This window comes from Electrona antarctica, assembly GCF_951216825.1.
Source record: "Electrona antarctica genome assembly, chromosome: 10".
Classification (NCBI taxonomy): Eukaryota; Metazoa; Chordata; class Actinopteri; order Myctophiformes; family Myctophidae; genus Electrona; species Electrona antarctica.
This window is the reverse complement of record NC_136791.1, coordinates 30,810,269-30,829,275: the sequence shown is the minus strand read 5'-3', so window position 1 is coordinate 30,829,275 and position 19,007 is coordinate 30,810,269. Positions and strand designations below refer to the sequence as shown.

Sequence of the window (19,007 nt, the reverse complement as noted above, 5' to 3'; positions counted from 1 at the left end):
TAGGGTCCACCATTTTCAATTCATCAGAACATTTAGAGACGTACGAATATACACTTCTATATAGCCAAAAACAGGAAATCATGAGGTAAAAAGGGGACAAAATATATATACATTTTTATATTATACGTGGGGCAGTTTCGAATTGCAGGGGTCCGTAAGTGCCCTTTGAGAGCAGTTTTGAAGGAGTCAAGGGATTTGCATGTCTTAATGACTGTTGGTAGGGCGTTCCATATTTTGGTGGCATAGGAGCGAAATTAATTTAGTCCCTTGTTTGTGCCGAATCTGGGTTGCACATGGTTTGTTGAACTCCCTCTGGTTTTGTGGGTGTGGACTTCGTTGACATTAAGGAAGTATTTAGACAGGTACCATGTCTTGGTGGTGTATCGAATCTTGTGGACCAGACCCATTGCAACGAATCTTGTGGACCAGACCCATTGCAAGATGCTGTACTCTGTCGTCAACCCTAAGCCATTCCAGCCTGTCAAAGTGGGCAGGGGTGAGCTGGGTTCATGGAGTGAGGCCAAGTAGTAACCTGACCAGTTTGTTTTGGGAAGTTTGGAGCCTTGTTTGTGCAGCCTAACACACACATAACTGTATATATGATGATTTCAGGTGTAACAGTACAGTACAGTACAGTACAGTACAGTACAGTACAGTACAGTAGAGGGACCCCCTGGGGACCCCCACGCGGTAACTGTAATTTCTCAACCGTTTCGGACGCGGGGCAGCTCACCGGAGCCCGGAACCGGCCCGGCCCCCTGGGTGCGTTCCTGCGTGTCTGGAAGTTCCGGGGACCCCCCGGGGACCCCCACACGGAGTTGCACCACTTACTTCACACAGGTGTGATGTAATATTTTGGTGTCAGCGTGTTGGCACAGGAAATATAATGTATTGTAAAGTGTGTCTGAATAATCCCAAGGGGTGGGCTGCGAAAGGCAGCCAGACACGGAAATGAATAAATTCATTCATTCATTCATTCATTCATTCATTCATTCATTCATTCATTCTTCATTCATTCACTGGTAAATATTCCTGGCCGATTAGCGGATGAGACCTTGTGAAATGGGACATTCTGCATGAGTACTTTATACTTTTGGTACTTTAAAGTACAGTTTGAATTGCAAATACTTTTGTATTTTACTCAAGTAAATGTTGTATTCCGGACTTTTACTTATAACAGAGTATTTCTACATTGCAGTATCTACTTTTACTTAAGTTTAAAAAAGTACTTTTCCAAAGAGATTGACTTTCTGCCTTGCCATAGCTATGTGCCTTGCTAGCCTACTACATCTCCCAAAATGCATTTCTCACAACTACTCGTTTCTCCTACGCAAATGAACAGCGCAAAAGCCCACACAGTACTAGTGAGGTCTTCTCTGTACATGCCTGTCATTTAAAACGCATATGCTACAAAGTATTGCTCTGTAGGCTATATTTTCGATCAATGATTTGTCTCACATGTGCCAGACAATATTCACATGTCCTGAAAAATCAGACATGTTTTCAGCGACCAAAATCAGCTTTGATTACAGCAAGGCATTTGAACTCGCCAGCTTTAGTTGATTGTTTTTTCATTTGTAGCCGAAGCAGCTAATCTTTAGCACATCTTGTAACATTAACTTACAACGTTCAAACAGTTGCATTCAATATAGTTTTAAGTGCAACATGAGTAAACAAGAAGGTATGTTCTGCATTTTTACAGTGTATGAGTCTGAACGTTACAGCCCTCGTGATTTTGGCAACGCGCGTGCACTAGCCCTGAAACATCGCTGTCAAGACTCATAATCGAGCGTCATGTGAACCATGGTTAAAGATGAAAGGCTTCAGCCGCTTCATAGTTTTGTTTGATAGCAATTATGTTGTGTGAATTCACATTTTTTTGATTGCTTGTTTACTTATTCTAATGGTAAATAATGTTAATGGGGGAGGGGGATGTTTAAAGGATTTGTACTGAAGAGGCGTATGTTTATAGTCGGGGGACCCTAATTAAATCTGGGAATACATTTCTTACCAAGAATTTTCTTCACCATTGTGTTTGTAAAGGTGTCTACTAACATATCCCACATTGATTTATATTCAATCTCCCTAGGGGAATTTTTAACAGCTGCTGAAAGTTTGGGTACCATCAACAACCAATATAAGGCAAAATGTAGCCCGTCTCCGGACCCCCCGGGTTGAGCTCCTTTGGACCCCTAACCCGTAGGGTCCGGTCTCATCGACTTCAAGCGACGTGCTCATTTCAATACGCAGGCTGACTTTACCCTCTCCGACGGGTCTCTGCGCTGTGGGTATGACGCTGACATATTCCAAAAGAAGCATATAAGAGCTATAGGAGACAACGAACCCACTGACCCCCCCGCGAACGGCGGAGAAGCCGTTAAGTATTTTTAATGTTTGTTAGACCGCTTTGGCAGCTCTGACATTCTCTCTTGACTTCCTTATTGACATCCCATTGTCCCGCCTCCAGCGCCGGAACTGGCTATCTGCGCGTTCCTGCCTCTGTCGCAGGTAGCCAGCCACGGTGCTGGAGGCGGTACAATGGGATGTCAATAAGGAAGTCAAGGAAGGAAGGAAGAGAGCTGCCAAAACGGTCTAACAAACATTAAAAATACTTAACGGCTTCTCCGCCGTTCGCGGGGGGGGGGGGGGGTCAGAGGGTTCGTTGTCTCCTATAGCTCTTATATGCTTCTTTTGGAATATGTCAGCGTCATACCCACAGCGCAGAGACCCGTCGGAGAGGGTAAAGTCAGCCTGCGTATTGAAATGAGCACGTCGCTTGAAGTCGATGAGACCGGACCCTACGGGTTAGGGGTCCAAAGGAGCTCAACCCGGGGGGTCCGGAGACGGGCTAGGCAAAATGTTGATTCTCCTAATCCACGATTCGATTCAACTTTCGATACTAAGGTCACGAATCACGATTCGATTCAGTCACTTTTATTTGACTAATAACAAATGAGAATGAGAATACCATCAACAATATAAACTTTGGGTTTATGTCCTAACATCATTTTGAGATGTTTCTTTAAGATGATGAGATGACAACATTATTGTTAAGCTATACTCTAAGTAACTAAATAAAATAAAAGTAAGTAAATAAAATAATAGGGCTGGGACTCAAAAAATGTGAATCTAATTAATTAGAGGCCTTATAATTAATTCATCTCAATTAATCACATTTTAATCGCATATCAATATTCGACCTGAACAGTGAGAAACATTTTTTTCAAAGGTATGCCAGTGAATCAATGAATAGTGACTACAAAAGATTAAGCATTAAAACATTGTTTTTGAGGGGCGGCTGGCGCTAGCCGCTAGCTGTTGTTTTTGCCTCTAGTTGTTGTTTTTGAGGGGTGCTAGCTGGTAACTCCTACTTGGAGGACTGACATTCGCCCCACTAAAGGAGCTCACTATAATGTAGCAGCCTCAGGGAGAGGTTCCATGGGCTGGACTGGCGTCAGCCTCCACGCTGGCTGCCTCATGTCTCGCACCGAACACAGCTTCGCACTGCGGTCCTCGTCTCGATGCGAAGCAAAGCAAAGTAAAGTTCTTTGTTTACCCAGGGAAGTGGACTAAGCTCGAGATGCTTGTTTACAGCCACACCCTGCTCATAGAACATTTCATGGTAGGGGTTCAATGCCTTGCTCAAGGGCACTTCAGCGGTGGTAATTTTAACGTGCCGGTCCGGGGATTCGAACTGGCGACCTTCCGGTATCAAGACCGCTCCGCAAACCGTTCGGCCACCGCTGCCCACATGAGACATGTTGAAGCAGCCATAGCGTGGAGTCCAGTCCAGACTCCAGGCAGCCTCATATGGAACGTTTCACTCCGCTATTGTACACAACCATACTATATAAACGGCGATATAAACGGCTTCTTCCTTTGGGTGAATTTGGGTGTGGTGTTGTCGCAAATTGCAATCGCAATGATTGGTTGGTGCACTGGCATATAAGGTCCGACAAGCTGAAACTCGTCCTGCGAGAAACATTCCGGGGTGAATAAACGGACGGACGTGCGCATGCAATGAAATATCGCGAGTCGGTTGGTGATTTCGATACTGTATCGAGAATCGTGACAGCCTTACTAATAATTCATATTAATATTATTTTTTGCGGAGACACTTACAACCTTTTAACTTTCTCGTCATGTCAGGTGACAAATGTCCACGGAAAAGAACGGACGCACTGCAGGACCTCAACATCTCTTCACCTGTCATTGCTTCCTTCAAAGGTACCACGAACATAGTCCCAGTTTTCATCCACAACTCTGCACTTTAGCTATGGATGCAGTTTTTAATCTAATTTTGCCCATTCTTAAGTTTTTCAACAGGAGCTCGACACAAAACATGATAAATATGAACGACTTGTCAAGATCAGTCGAGACGTCACCATTGAAAGCAAGAGGACCATTTTTCTTTTGCACAGAGTGACAAGGTATTTTTCTCCTATTTAAAATAAATAAAATCTATAGTCTATTACATTACAGTTATTTGAAGTGGAATTTGACTCATTTGATTCTCAATTAGATGAAGTACTTCTGTTCTTTAATTGGTAGTGTACCAGATCCCGACGATATTTTGAAGGAGGCCGATGAAAAATTGGATGGAGTGAGGCAGAAGATTGGTCTCATTGCTGAGGAGTTGAGAGGAGAGGACATACATCAATTTCACAGAGCTTTCACCCCAGGTGAGTTTTCATACAGCCTACAAAGAAAACCAACATATCTTCATATAATTGGTCCTCAAACCCCCCCCCCCCCCCCCCCCCCCCCCCCCCACACACACACACTTTGACTGTCTGTTTTGTTGTTTTTTCCCCGCTTGGATGTCCGCGATGCGTTAGCATGATTCCACCGCAGTTAGAAAAGCCCCGCTGTGATTGGCCAACTCGGTTTCCCCTATATGAAAGTCTATTGGCCGTTGATTGTGTTCAATTTAGGTCGAACCCCCCTCCCCCCAAAATGAATTTCGTCCCGTTGGGGGATGAGCGTGGGGAATCCCCTCCCCACACTCATCCCCCCACCTTCAGATACCCTATGACACCCCTGCATGGGATGGCTGTGGGCAGTTCAGAAACCCGTCCACCAGTGACCTCATCGATGGGGAATCCAAGCTAATAGGAAGTTAGGAACTGCAGACTTTCTATTTGTGAAAATGGAAGCCATCGTTCTCACGATAATAAAAATCTATATTAAAAACAAAAATCTTGTTTAAAAAAAGTCTGCCTAATGATGATGTCACTGGTGGACGGGTTTCTGAACTGCCCACAGCCCTCCTATGAGACACAGACTTGAGTAGAAAACAATTGTGGTATTTTACCATGAACATTAATGATCATCCAGCCCATGGAAAGGCTAAAATATTACATTCCGGATGTGCTGTGGCAAAGTGCATGCCTACCACTGCAGAGGTTGTGGGTTTGAATCAACCGGCGGCTTTGTTGAGTGAGCGTCTACTCGCACACGGATGAAATCAGCCGCCAACTATATCTGGACCAGAGTCCAGACATAACAGGGGTTGGCCCTTGCATCAAGCAGCCCAACCCAGTAGTCAACTTTGAGTGGCACCGCACGCGGACGCCACAGTCTTAACTGGCCATGTGTGCATGTCGGACATTACTAACTCTAGTACCCAAACCCTACAAAAGCAGTGCCAACACTCAAATGTGTGTGTGGGGAGGAAATAATTGGCATAATGACTAAATTGGGTAAAAAAGCAAAACAATAAAGGAATTGCATTCCAAAAAGCTAAAATGTAAAACCCTCTCTACTTTGGATTAAAAACATATTTTCTCCCAATTTAGTCACTGCCAACTCGCCCCATGCCGGGCGCGTTCGGTAGCCTGGCTAATAAGCCAGACTCAAATCACACTGTCGTGTGGTATTTGAGTCTGGAGATGCTGTGTATGGATCTTGTTTCCCGGGGGGCGGGTTCAAACATTTTCTCTTTGATGCAATTGGTCAGAGCTACTGTCAGTCAAAGGTCTCAAGCATTGAACGTCACTGTACCAAAGCCCGCCCATATTGCATACCGTGTCCCGATAGGCCTATCTCACAGCCCGTTTTTCACGCCCACTTCCGGTAAATAGTGGTGACTTTAACATGAGCATTTACACGTTTTTTTCTCTGGAGAATCTAAGTACATTTTCTAATGTAAAAATGTGACAGACCAATATTATTATGAAGCAAACAATATGGTAAATCAGCTCGAACAGATAGAACAAACCTTACCTTGAGAAAACAAAAGTTGTAGACTTCTTAAATTACCTCTGTTAACATGAAGCGTCTATGGAGTGACGTCACGCTATCACCACTAACCCCGAAAGGGGGCGTATTAAGGGGGGCGGGGAAATTCTGTGAGATAGGCTTATTGGCCACACCAGTTCTCTGGTGTAGGAAATGGGCGTACAATTGAGCCTCTCCAGACCGTAATCCGCCAGCAGGCAATTCTTTTTTTGCCAACGGCTGATTCGGTCTGGCTTATTAGCCAGGCTACGCGTTCGGCACACTGAGCGCACTGTGCAGTGCAAACTAATAGGCAAGTGCGCTCCAGTGCGGTATTTCCAAACGCACGGCCGTCATGTGTATAGTGAAGTCCCTGTCACAGCTGACACCCACTGTTTGGTCTGGGGAGGGTATGTAGACCACTGGTTCCCAAATGTATTATTCCAACAATAGTTAGAAATAGATGATAGGTGATATGAATTATTGTGGCATTCAAACGTCATCCTCAATTTATTGGACATTCCTGCAGTCCAAGGACATTTGGGATTTAGGTATGAAGGACTTTTGTTAACATTCTGCACATGTAACCACGGACACCCATCCATGTGAATCTGTAGTCTCAATCCATCAATGTAAACCTAAAGTGTGTATTTCATTTCTACGAAATATTTGTGTCAATATTAAATATATTCCCTTTTCAGTTTTTCACCCTCTGTGGTTTAGTTCTGCTGTCAAATGATGGGCCCACATGGTTGTGTGAGAAAGTGACTACATGTATGCTCACTGATGCCGTTGACGTGGTGGACTGGACACGCCCTCTGATAAAGTTGTTTTCCCACTAGAATCAACTATATCAGTTTTTGCAAGAGTAGCCAAAATGTCTGTGAAGTTTAGAGGAAAACATTAGTGGGAGTTGGACTGGCTGTTATCTAGCAGCTGGGGAAGTCATTTTTAGATTGTGGTCACTCAAGAGTCACTGCTGCATCCCTTGACGACGTGACTAGTGGCATTTCCCATCAATTAAAGTTTGATTAAATTAAAAAATATATTTTTTAATTGTCTTTACTTCATTCATTGTGACTCAGCTCCGTGTACGTGCTCTCTCGCCCTGCAGCTGATAATCTTCACTGGACTATAAGTCTCCAGTCATGTTTAATGGCTTTTCTTTTTTTGAACAAGGTCCATTAAAGATATTGTGGGCTAAATTTGAACAGAATTGCAGCTGATAACCTGGATAAAGCGGCACTTTGATAAGCTGTTAAGCCTGGTCCAGCTAGCAGCTCTCTGCAGCCTCCCTACACAGAGGACCTGTGATGTCATGGCATACTTTGAAAAGAAAGTTATGGCCATTTTTGTATACCACACCATAGACAACCTATATAAGGTAAAACTTCCAAATTCCATCATCCTTTAAGTAGCATGTGACATGTCAAACTAGGGTGTTTTCATGATTCTGAATCCATTCCAAGCATTAGTTTTGCACGAAAAACACGGAAAACATTTGGGCAAGTAAGTGGCGGCCGAATTTAGGCAAAGTAGTGTTTTTCCGTGCAAAACTAATGCTTTGATCGGGGCACGGTGGCACTTGGCACAGTTGGTAGTGCTGTCGCCTCACAGCTAGAAGGTCCTGGGTTCGATTCCCGCTCGGGACGCTGTGGGCGCTGGCGGCGTGTCCTCTCCTCCGCGTCATCAGTGCCCATACCCGAGGCGGGGTTGGCGAAAGAGCCTTTCTGTGTGGAGTTTGCATGTTCTCCCCGTGTCCCCTAGGGTAGGTACCCTCACAAAAAACATGCAGTAATCCTGGTCTCTAAACTGCCTCCCCCTGGCCAGCCGGGGCGCCTGATGGAGGGGAAAAGAACTGGTTGGAATAACGTGTTCCTTCCACGCGCTACGTCCAACCAGGGAAACTCCCCCCTGTCGGGTATAAAGGAGCGACTTGGACACTCATGCATGAAGGAAGCATGAGTTCAAATCCGTTGCTCTCCCCAGGTTGGCGGAGGGTGTGTAGAGCCCAGGATCACATTAGATAATTGACACAGGGGTGAAAAATGGGTTACAAAATCGTGGGATAAAAATGTAAGAAAAATAAAACTAATGCTTGGAATGGATTCAGAATCATTAAAACACCCTAGTTTGACATGTCACATGCTACTTAAAGTATAATTAAATTTGGACAATGTTTTTTCTGGCAGAGCAGACCTTTCCCTGCTCTCTTTAACCATAGGCAGCCTAAACGCAGCTATTGTAAAGTAGCAAATAATATGAATCGCTCCTGGCAGCAGACTCAGGAACTGACCTGCTCGTCTCAAATCCTGTGTAATCTTTTCATGTCATATCCTGCCTGCCTGAGGGGTGTTTCTATTATCCATTATGCCGTTGGTCACTTTTAGGATGGTTATATTGTTAAAGGGTAAGAAGTTAACATTTTTATGAAAAAATAAAACCACATGAGTTTTCGTGATACTTTATATTGTCTGAATCAACTTTGTGGTGGTTTACGTACTAAAAGAGTGACTTTGAGAGCCGTTTTAGCGTACAATGTAAGTCAATGAGGGGCATATTTTGAATTATGAATTTCTAATCACTGGAACATTGTTTTTAAATTTCTTGTCCACATTTGGAGTTACATCATGGCAAGGTAACTACACAACCCAAACCTCAAAAAAAGTGGTCTTACACTTTAAGTGTTGCGATTGATGATGCTCATGTCATTGCTTTCCAATATTAGCTAAATCCAAACTCAGGCTCTGCCAGAGAGTTCCTACTAATAAGACTTTGATTATGTATTCTTGTGAGTGAACTGTAAAAGTTTGGTATTCTTTTCTAATTTGACTAAACGTTCATGTTTCTATTGTGGACAGCCTCCTATTAGTTTATGGTTGATAACGATAAGACCACTACAGGAAAAACAACAGACTCACGTTTACAACAATGTCTGGAGTATATTGCTGCTTATAAGTCTAACAGACAGGTTCTGTTGGCGTGTTGTGGTTGGACTGTGCAGAAAATAGTGAATGTAGTCAAAGTTGGCTGTCAAGATAAAGGGGATGAACTACATTAGCCAAAAAGCTGTGTTGTGTTCTGTTGTTGGAGGCTGGGCGAAGAAAGGAGGTCCTTTGATGTTCAATGGCCGCTCCAAAAGTAAACTTGGGACACGCAGTCTTCCGTCCTGTGATTATTGGATTGTTGCTTACACAAGGGCAGAAAACAAATGAAGGGGGTCATCTCAGCAGGAAACGGTCTTTATGTGCATCATTATCTGCGTTGTTGATCTATGTCGTGCTTTGGTTTCAGCTGATGCATGTGTTTGTGTTTTTATTGAATCAAGTAAGTCATACACCAGGTAGATACAGGACAATTCATCACAGTATTCCCCCGCCTTATTTGGGGGTGTCGTTGGGTGAGTGGGTAGAGGGGCAGTCTGGTAATCAGAAGGTCACTGGTTCGACCCTCACTGAGTCACAAGACACTTAACAGCTCTCCCAAAAAAGCTCCTCAAACAGCCATCTGAGCAAGCCTTCCGCTTGCTGGATGCAGAAATGTGTTTTGACCTCCCCGGGTAGTGGGTACCATGATACAATACTCTCCCCTTTATTTTCCCTATTCAGCCCAAAACCAGTGCCCTGTTCTCCGAATAGCCTCAGTTCTCAGTATGAATTCACTATCCTATATAAAATTGGCCAATGGGAGTGATGGCAGGCCACTGAGGCCAGTCACCATAACTCAAACATAACCTTGTCACATATAATAATAATAATAATATGGGGATATACTGATGATCAGGGAACTCCAAATATGCACACAAAAGTGACAAGAACTGACCAGGCATATTGTTCGGATTGGCGATGAGCCATATGTGTGATCGAAGGGACTGTGTAGTGGTGCAAACTCTAGATGTGAACTTCTAGTACTTTTAAATATACCCCTTTAATATTGACAGTAAAGGACATTGAGAAATGTGACGATCCACGGTCTTGTTTGTACTTTGTACTGCCGGTAGCTGACCAGCTGGGGGGGGGGGGGGGGGGGGGGGGTCAAGCATTTCACTGCAACGTTCAGGATTAGTCCAGCTGGAGGCCTGTGTTGCATGTCCTTCCTGGCCTTCCCCTTCTCTGCTCTGTTTCTCTTACTATCTTATTGTTGGTGTTATTAATAATTTACGGTAGACAATCATTGTTTACCTAACCTGTAAAACAAGCACCCCCCTCTGCGACCATCGACTCCCAGGCTCCGCCAAAGAGAGTCTCCCAACAGATGTCATCCTCCCTGCCTGGCTTTCCTCTCTTGGACACGGGCCAATTGTGTTCCTACAGTATAAATATAACCGGATCGTACCGTGATGGACTACTGCTATCCTATATCCATTTAGACCTGAGGACCATTCTAAAACATGGTGGTGCATCGTTCAGTCATTTTCTTTGCAGTGCTCCTGATCCATGCATTTTGCTTTAATATTCATTTAGGTATCCAGGAGTATGTCGAAGCTGCCTCTTTCCAGCACTATATCCGCCATCGCACTCTTATCAGCCTGGAAGAGATCAATGCCAGACTGGTATTCATGAAAAAGGAAAAGGAGGATCCTAAGGTAATTGCTTGGGGGTCATTTAAACTCCATTATCTTTTGCCAATGGCTTCTAGCTGTATGTCTAAAACCTTAGAATTACAAATTTCCTCAACCCTTTAGATATGTTTCTATTACATTGCATTACCATAATCATAGTGATCTTTAGAACAAAATCCATATGGATAGTATATCCTATCCTTGATCATCAGCTGTAGATTCAAATTGGGTCTATCTATACTCTATAATGAATTGTAAGTGCTTTTATCATGCATTATAAAGCACTTATAAGGCATTATAACACTTGTTATGAATATTATTTTATAAGGAATGATGCATAACAACTTATTATGGTTATTTATTTACTTTATGAAGTATTATAAGTGCTGGTCATAATGCATTATAAGTTCAGCGGACAGCACATTATAACTACCATAACTTAGTCAGTTATAAAGTGTCTTTGTTATAAGTTCTTGTGCATAATTATGAACAGGTATATTATAGCAAGTGGTGTGAACCCTTATAAGTGTATTATTAATGTGACATGGCCTGTGTGCTGTTCCGCTAAACTTATAATGCATTATTACCAGCAATTATAATACTTCAAAAACCTTATGTCGTTATAATGCCTTATGAGTGCATTATAATGTATTTTAATGGAGTACATAACCATTATATTATACAGCAGTGGTTCCCAAACCTTTCAGCCTGTGACCCAAATCAGAAATTAGATATATTCTCTGGGCTTTGTGCCGCATTGTGAGCTTGTAGATGGGCTATTTTCACTATAAATATTTGTTCTAATTTATGGAATTTCTTAGATTTCTTTAATTTCTTCATGACATTACTGAAAGAAATCATTGGATTTTGTTATTAATTCATGAAAAGTTTAGCTTTTTTGGGAATGTTTTTTTTTTGGAAAATGCTTTGAACTAATAATAATTAAAAACCAAATGTAGGAAACAAAAACAAAGGGGGCCCATAACAACGTGTCTGCGACCCACAAACAGGTCCAGACCCACTGTTTGGGGAAACAGTGCTGTAGTGTACAGTGTATCAATCTTTGTCCTTTTCACACATGTACCACCAGGGTTCCGCTGAGGGCGCGCCGCCAGTGGCAGCAGCACAACAACAGGTGCTGACCTTCCAGGTGACGCCGTCGGACTACCTGCTGGGCGTGGCCGACCTGACCGGGGAGCTGATGCGCATGTGCATCAGCAGCGTGGGCAACGGTGACATCGACACGCCCTTCCAGCTCAGCCAGTTCCTGCGGCAGATCCACGACGGCTTCGCCTACATCGGCAACACAGGGCCTTATGAGGTCTCCAAGAAGCTGCACACGCTGCGCCAGAGCCTGGGCAAGGTGGAGGACGCGTGCTACGCCCTCCGCGTCCGCGGCTCCGAGATCCCCAAGCACATGTTGGCCGACGTCTTCTCCAGCAGAGTGGCTATGATCGACCACGACGAGGGGGTGGCTTAACCACGTGAACCCGCTAGTCCCTGTTCGTTCTTGGGCAAAATATTCAGCGAAAAATAGCCAGATCTAGTTTGCGGCACATTGTGATCTTGTAGAATCGGCTATTTTCGGTGAAACGCCAAAGTGTGTAGAGGGAAAAGGAGTGGACTTAATATTGGTTACGTGGTTCACTGTGTTATTGTGTCTCTCAGTTTTACAATGTTGTTTATACTGTTTGCATTTTTTTTATTTTATTCAATTTGACTGTTCATCATATGTTATAAGTTGCATATACGTTGTTCTAATCAACAGTTACAGTGTCAGCTTTGGATCTTATTGCCACCCACAGAAGAGGGAAAAAAGAATCACCCAACTCTGGTATGGGCAGTCGTTTTTGTTTCGTTTTTTTTATAAAGGCCTGGTTGTTTTTGCATTGATATCATGCTGCACAGTAAATAAAGGATTCATGCTCCATGAATTTTTGTCTCCCTTTGCGAGTCTTGAAGCCTGCTTGATTGTGTGTGTGTGTGTGTGTGTGTGTGTGTGTGTGTGTGTGTGTGTGTGTGTGTGTGTGTGTGTGTGTGTGTGTGTGTGTGTGTGTGTGTGTGTGTGTGTGTGTGTGTGTGTGTGTGTGTGTGTGTGTGTGTGTGTGTGTGTGTGTGTGTGTGTGTGTGTGTGTTTTTGTGTTGTGTTGTGTTGTGTGTGAGAGAGAGAGTTTATCTTTCTCTCTCTCCCCTGCCTTCTGAGTGACTCTATCACACACATAATCTAAGGTAGAAGCAGTGGTTGCTGTGAGGGAAGCATGTGACCTTTGTACACTGTATACGTGCCTACCCTGTGGCACACTGCCTGGCTGGCACACAGCCTATCCTCTTCTTAACCACTTAAACCCTGTATGCTTATAAATAGCATATCTACAGGCTTGTACTGTAGATCTGCTATTTTTGCAGAATGTTTGTCTATTATGACATGCCCAGAATAGGTACGCAAAGCCACCATACTGTGCCGCCGCCCTTCACTAAAGCCTGATATGCTTGCATGTAATTCAAGCGTGAGGCAAAGAGTTCTTCACGTGTTTGTTAATTATTGAGGTCTTTGTAGATATTCCAGTACGCTCCAAGAACACTGAAGAAAATGCTTTTCCAGGGTCGCCCCCCCCCCCCCCCCCCCCCCCTTTATGTTTTTGAGGGGCGCTAGCCCCTATACAGCTTTTCATCACAACATGTGTCACATTTGCCATTGACAATGAAACGAGAATTTACGTCATGTGTCTCTGAGAAAATCGCCTTTTTTAAACAGTGCAACCGTTTTAATTCAGCTTGGGGCTATATATATATATCACCTATATATATATATATATATATATATATATATATTATATATATATATATATATATATATATATATATATATTTGAGTCGGATAACTTACGAATAGATTCAACCAATATTATAGAATATTATACGGTAATATTTTATCGTGGCGTTCGGCTCTGCTACATTTGTTCTCCCTGCTTGGTACAATTAAACACCGTCATTAACATTAAGAGCAGGGAGATAGATAAATAACAGAGCCCACCGGTGGTGCTGGGGTGGCGACCGTGGCGGTGGGAGCAAACATCACATAACAACCAGGCAGGAACCATATGCAGAAGCTGTCAGGAAGAGCATGCAGTCTATAGGAAAGCTTAAATACCCCGCCCAATTGGTCAGCTGACTGCCACATCAGCACATGACATGTTGGTCTTGCAAACACTGAATACACCCACATAGTAATGCAGAATATTAACCCCTCGAGTATATGTATGCGGCGCATACATATACATATATGCTTTTCCAGGGTCATACTATGCGCCCTTGAGCACAGCATGAGTATATCTGACTGAACTAACTCCGCAAGCTACATATCATATATTTATCACCTAAGTTCGGTTGTCATCTTACATGATCATGATAAGATCAGTTAAGAGCGCCCCTCACTTCACACAGGTGTGATTTTTTTTTAACATACTAATGGTATAATGCTGTATTCAATATTCAGATAGCTAAATGCTTTTCATTGTGCTTATTCCAACACAAATAAGATTCCTTCTATAGGGATTTCCAATGTTATTGGGCTTTGGATAACTTAAAAATCACACCTGTGTGAAGTGAGTGGTGCAGCTCCGTGTGGGGGTCCCTGGGGGGTCCCCGGAACATTCCAGACCCCCAGGAACGCGTCCAGGGGGGGCGGCCTGGTTCTGGCGGGCTGCCCCGCGTCCGAAATGGTTTAGAAAGGACAGAGTTACCGTGTGGGGGTCCCCATGGGGTCCCTCTACTGTACTGTAGCCTACTGTGTACTGCAGGGGTGCCCAAAAGGTAGATCGCGATCTACCAGTAGATCACAAAGGCTGTGTAGGACTAGTAGCATGCCAAAGTTTGTGCTATTGCCATTGAGAATGCATTGGGCGTTTAAGTTAAATAACTCAGAAACTACAAATCATTTCAAAGTAAAAAGTTCCAGCATTTGTCTTCACAGTAAACTGAATTATAAAATGTGTGAATGGAGTTTCTAGGTGAAAGTGATTTTTTGACATGCCATAGAGCTGCCATTGAGCCCCATTATAAATGTATCAAATTTGAAAGCACTATATTTCTAAAACTATGAAACATTTCAAAGATTCCAATTCAGGCAAACATGTCCACCGTAAGATGAACCTAAATAGGTTTGAATGGGGTTTCTAGGTGTAAGTATGTAGGACTAGCAGCATGCCAAAGTTTGTGATATTGTCATTGAGAATGCATTGGGCGTTTAAGTTAAATAACTCAGAAACTACAAATCATTTCAAAGTAAAAAGTTCCAGCATTTGTCTTCACAGTAAACTGAATTATAAAATGTGTGAATGGAGTTTCTAGGTGAAAGTGATTTTTTGACATGCCATAGAGCTGCCATTGAGCCCCATTATAAATGTATCAAATTTGAAAGCACTATATTTCTAAAACTATGAAACATTTCAAAGATTCCAATTCAGGCAAACATGTCCACCGTAAGATGAACCTAAATAGGTTTGAATGGGGTTTCTAGGTGTAAGTATGTAGGACTAGCAGCATGCCAAAGTTTGTGATATTGTCATTGAGAATGCATTGGGCGTTTAAGTTAAATAACTGAGAAACTACAAATCATTTCAAAGTAAAAAGTTCCAGCATGTGTTTCTCAAATTTGAAAGCACTATATTTCTAAAACTATGAACTGTTTGAATGGGGTTTCTAGGTGTAAGTATGTAGGACTAGTAGCATGGCAAAGTTTGTGCTATTGCCATTGAGAATGCATTGGGCGTTTAAGTTAAATACAGGGGGGACATATTTTGACAGCAGAAACTGCCTGTCATAATTTCTCCCTATTCCAAAGCCCCCCCAGGTACATTATATATTTAAACTATTTTCAGCAATGGTACACTTATTATATGGATCTTGTTGAGCTGGTCATTTTGAAAGTAGATCTCACGTCATAAATGTGTGGGCACCCCTGGTGTACTGTCACTGTACTGTACTGTCACACCCGAAATCATCATATATACAGTGTGTTGTGTGTGTGTGTGTGTGTGTGTGTGTGTGTGTGTGTGTGTGTGTGTGTGTGTGTGTGTGTGTGTGTGTGTGTGTGTGTGTTAAGCTGCGCAACAGTGACACTTGGTGGTGAAAACCAACCAAACGCTATTTCCGTGCTCGGACAGACCCAGCCAGGGACAGACCCAGGGACACACATAGCTGTTTATAGGAGTGGTTGCGACACTCAAACAATCACACCCGTGTGAAGTGAGGGGCGCTCTTATCATGTTACATCATGACGTAAAACAAAAAATATTTGTGTCAATGGGAATTTAATGTTTGTGTAGGACAGAAATAGCTGATTTGCTACATATGATACATTCTCCATTCATTGTCAATGGGAATGTAATGTTTGTGTAAGACGCAAATCTACACTATAGCTGAATATAGGAGGGGCTAGCGCCCCTCAAAAATCACACCTGTGTGAAGTGAGGAGCGCCCTTATCATCGTACATCATCATGACGTATTTGCTTAGACACTATGATGTAAAATTCTCCATTCATTGTCAATGGGAATTTAATGTTTGTTTAGGACAAAATGTGTGAACGATATTTGCGCCCTTAAAAACACTAAAAATAACAACAACAAAAATGTATGGCCCAATATTGCTACAAATGCTACAACTTGCTACAAAACCTGTGGTCATTTGGGGTCAAGTTGAAGGGTACATTTTGGTCTGATAATGATGTATTGTGCATGTTAAAAGCACGTTACACCTACAAACGTATTTTCTGTTTACTGAAGAGATTGGAGACCTGTGTTACTGAACAAACAATGATTATCACAGAGCAGTCTTTACCTTTTAAACAAAATACTTTTTGTTTCAATCAAAGAATTATCACACCACCTCAAAATAATGCCTATGCCTCATAGTCGTTTCATATTACAAAGTTGGCAGTTCCTTCTATAGTATTTCATTTCATTATCTAGGTCTGCCATCCTGTGGTCAAGAATGGTATTGCTGAACAAACCATACTCGTCCATAAATGATGGACCATGTGAATATAGGCTACAAATAGGAAATAGCATATTGATTAGAAGTCAGGATTAAATTACATCATTCAAATCTTAACTGGTGAAATCTTCAAAGTAATTCACGGAAGGCATATTTTGGACAGTGGAGGAAAGTAGAGTATCTAGGCTAGTATAGGCTCAATGTAGTCTTTTTTAAATCTGTTACTTCTACAGCAGTGGTTCCCAAACTATTTTATGAAGGACCCCCAAAATGACACTTAACAGCCCGCGGACCCCCATTTAAAAACATATGCCAGGGATCCCCATAAGAGAAGACTTTTACGGCTCTATAGCAGAGATTCTCAACCTGTTTAATTTCAAGGACCCCCAGTTTGACATGCATATTAGTCTACGGACCCCCATTTAATGGCATTTCTATCTCAGGGACCCCCAATTTATATTGTAAAATCAATGTTAATTTAACTCTGAGAGTTACAGACCCATAAGGGTCCATTTGGTTCCTAATGATCATTTAGCTGCAGGGGACCCACTGGAACTCCCTCAGGTACCCCTGGGGGTCCCCGGACCCCACTTTTGGAACTCATGTTCTACGGTACTCCACCACAACTCTGAAAAATATTGTACGTTTAATCCTACATATTATTATTAAACTAGATATTTTATATTTGACAGATTTAAATGGGCTATTAAAGATAGGCCTACTTACTTTAACTGTTTGATAGGCTACTAAAAGCTATTATGTCAGCAGACAGCACTGCAGTAATCTACACAAAGTAATTAAAGGACCACTTCACCACTTTTCAACCTATCTTCATATAATAGGTCCTCACTAATAATCATGAAAAAATGGCGCAATTTTTTTCTACTCGTCTGTGGCCAAGTACACTTTTCAGTTTGCAATCTTCACACACAGGCACACAGGCACATACACAGATCTCCATGTGGAACACCGGCTGACAATTAAAACGGGTGCTATGACAACGTATATCATTAGGTTCCCAAGTTGCATCGTTCCCAAGTAGGCCGGTGGCCGACTGTGACGGGCACGTACAGGTCTAGTCCTACTATAAATACGCCATGTCTCTGCGTGTGTGTGTGTGTGTGTGTGTGTGTGTGTGTGTGTGTGTGTGTGTGTGTGTGTGTGTGTGTGTGTGTGTGTGTGTTTGTGTGGTTGTAATGCACGTAACGCACGTAACTCGACACATGCGTTCCACACCCAGCAGGGAGTGCAGTGCCTCGAGTTGGTCGGACCCACGGTTCTCCAGAACCACCACAAAAGGCTCTGGTCAGGCTCTGACAGTGGGCCAAATCAGCCTAAATCCCCTCACCTGTGCAATTTCCAGCCTCTGCCTCAGCCAATTGATTGCCATGGCAACCCCACACCTGACAATTGATTAGCCTACTTAACCAGTCCACTTTTCACAGTCAGTCAGTTTGCCCTCTTCACACACAGGCATATACAGAGATCTCCATGTGGGACACAGAAAGACAGTTAAAACGGGTGCTATGACAAGTTGACAACAGGTATTATTAGGTTCCCAAGTTGCATCGTTCTCAAGTAGGCCAATAGGCTAATAGAGGGGGGGATGCTTATTTGTATAGCCTATAGGCCTATCCTCCTAACAAACTAACCTCACAAGTATGCCTGATAGGCTAAACGAGAGGTGCCCATCACCATCACACCTGATTTGATTAGCCTTTTCTGAATTAATAAGGAGCACAATTTTGGTCGTGATAGCCTGTAGGCCTGTTTCTATTGAATTCTAAGTCCTGAAGTTTGGCCAGTTGTTGCAACTAATTAGCCCTCTGTTTTGTGCTCATTAAGTTAGTGTAAGCAGCTGAGCTGATTTGTAATGTTTACCACAAAGTGTCCTAGTAGACACAAAGCCTAGGACAGGAGGACACCGTCCTCCTCCACAGCTCTTATCGTGGGAGAAAAATAAAGGCCATTTCGATGTGTAGGGGGTGGAACTGAGCTTTTCATCACAGTTAGGAACTTAGGACTGCATGTTGTCCATTAGCCAAGCTGAATGAATTGGAGGGTGTGTATGGAGAATGAAAAGATGTGTGGGGGGCCACACTGCATTTTTCCTATGTCTATTGGTTCTCAACTTGGTCCGGGGACCCCTAGGGGTCCTTGGGGGTGGGTCCAATGGTCCCACTCCCGGGACTCCCCCCAGCTAATGAGTCAAATATAGGCTACCATTTGTA

The 19,007-nt window shown here is 43.0% G+C and overlaps 1 protein-coding gene across 1 annotated transcript; it reads left to right on the top strand.

Annotated features, from left to right (window-relative positions):
- Nucleotides 1–1,340: 1,340 nt before the first annotated feature.
- tsnax (translin-associated factor X) lies at nucleotides 1,341–12,714 on the top strand. The gene is made up of 6 exons (XM_079512228.1): nucleotides 1,341–1,681; nucleotides 4,150–4,227; nucleotides 4,316–4,430; nucleotides 4,552–4,682; nucleotides 10,683–10,804; nucleotides 11,871–12,714. Exons 1-6 carry the CDS (start codon nucleotides 1,666–1,668, stop codon nucleotides 12,258–12,260), a joined length of 852 nt encoding a protein of 283 aa, XP_079368354.1. The 5' UTR covers nucleotides 1,341–1,665; the 3' UTR covers nucleotides 12,261–12,714.
- The last annotated feature ends 6,293 nt before the right edge of the window (nucleotides 12,715–19,007 follow it).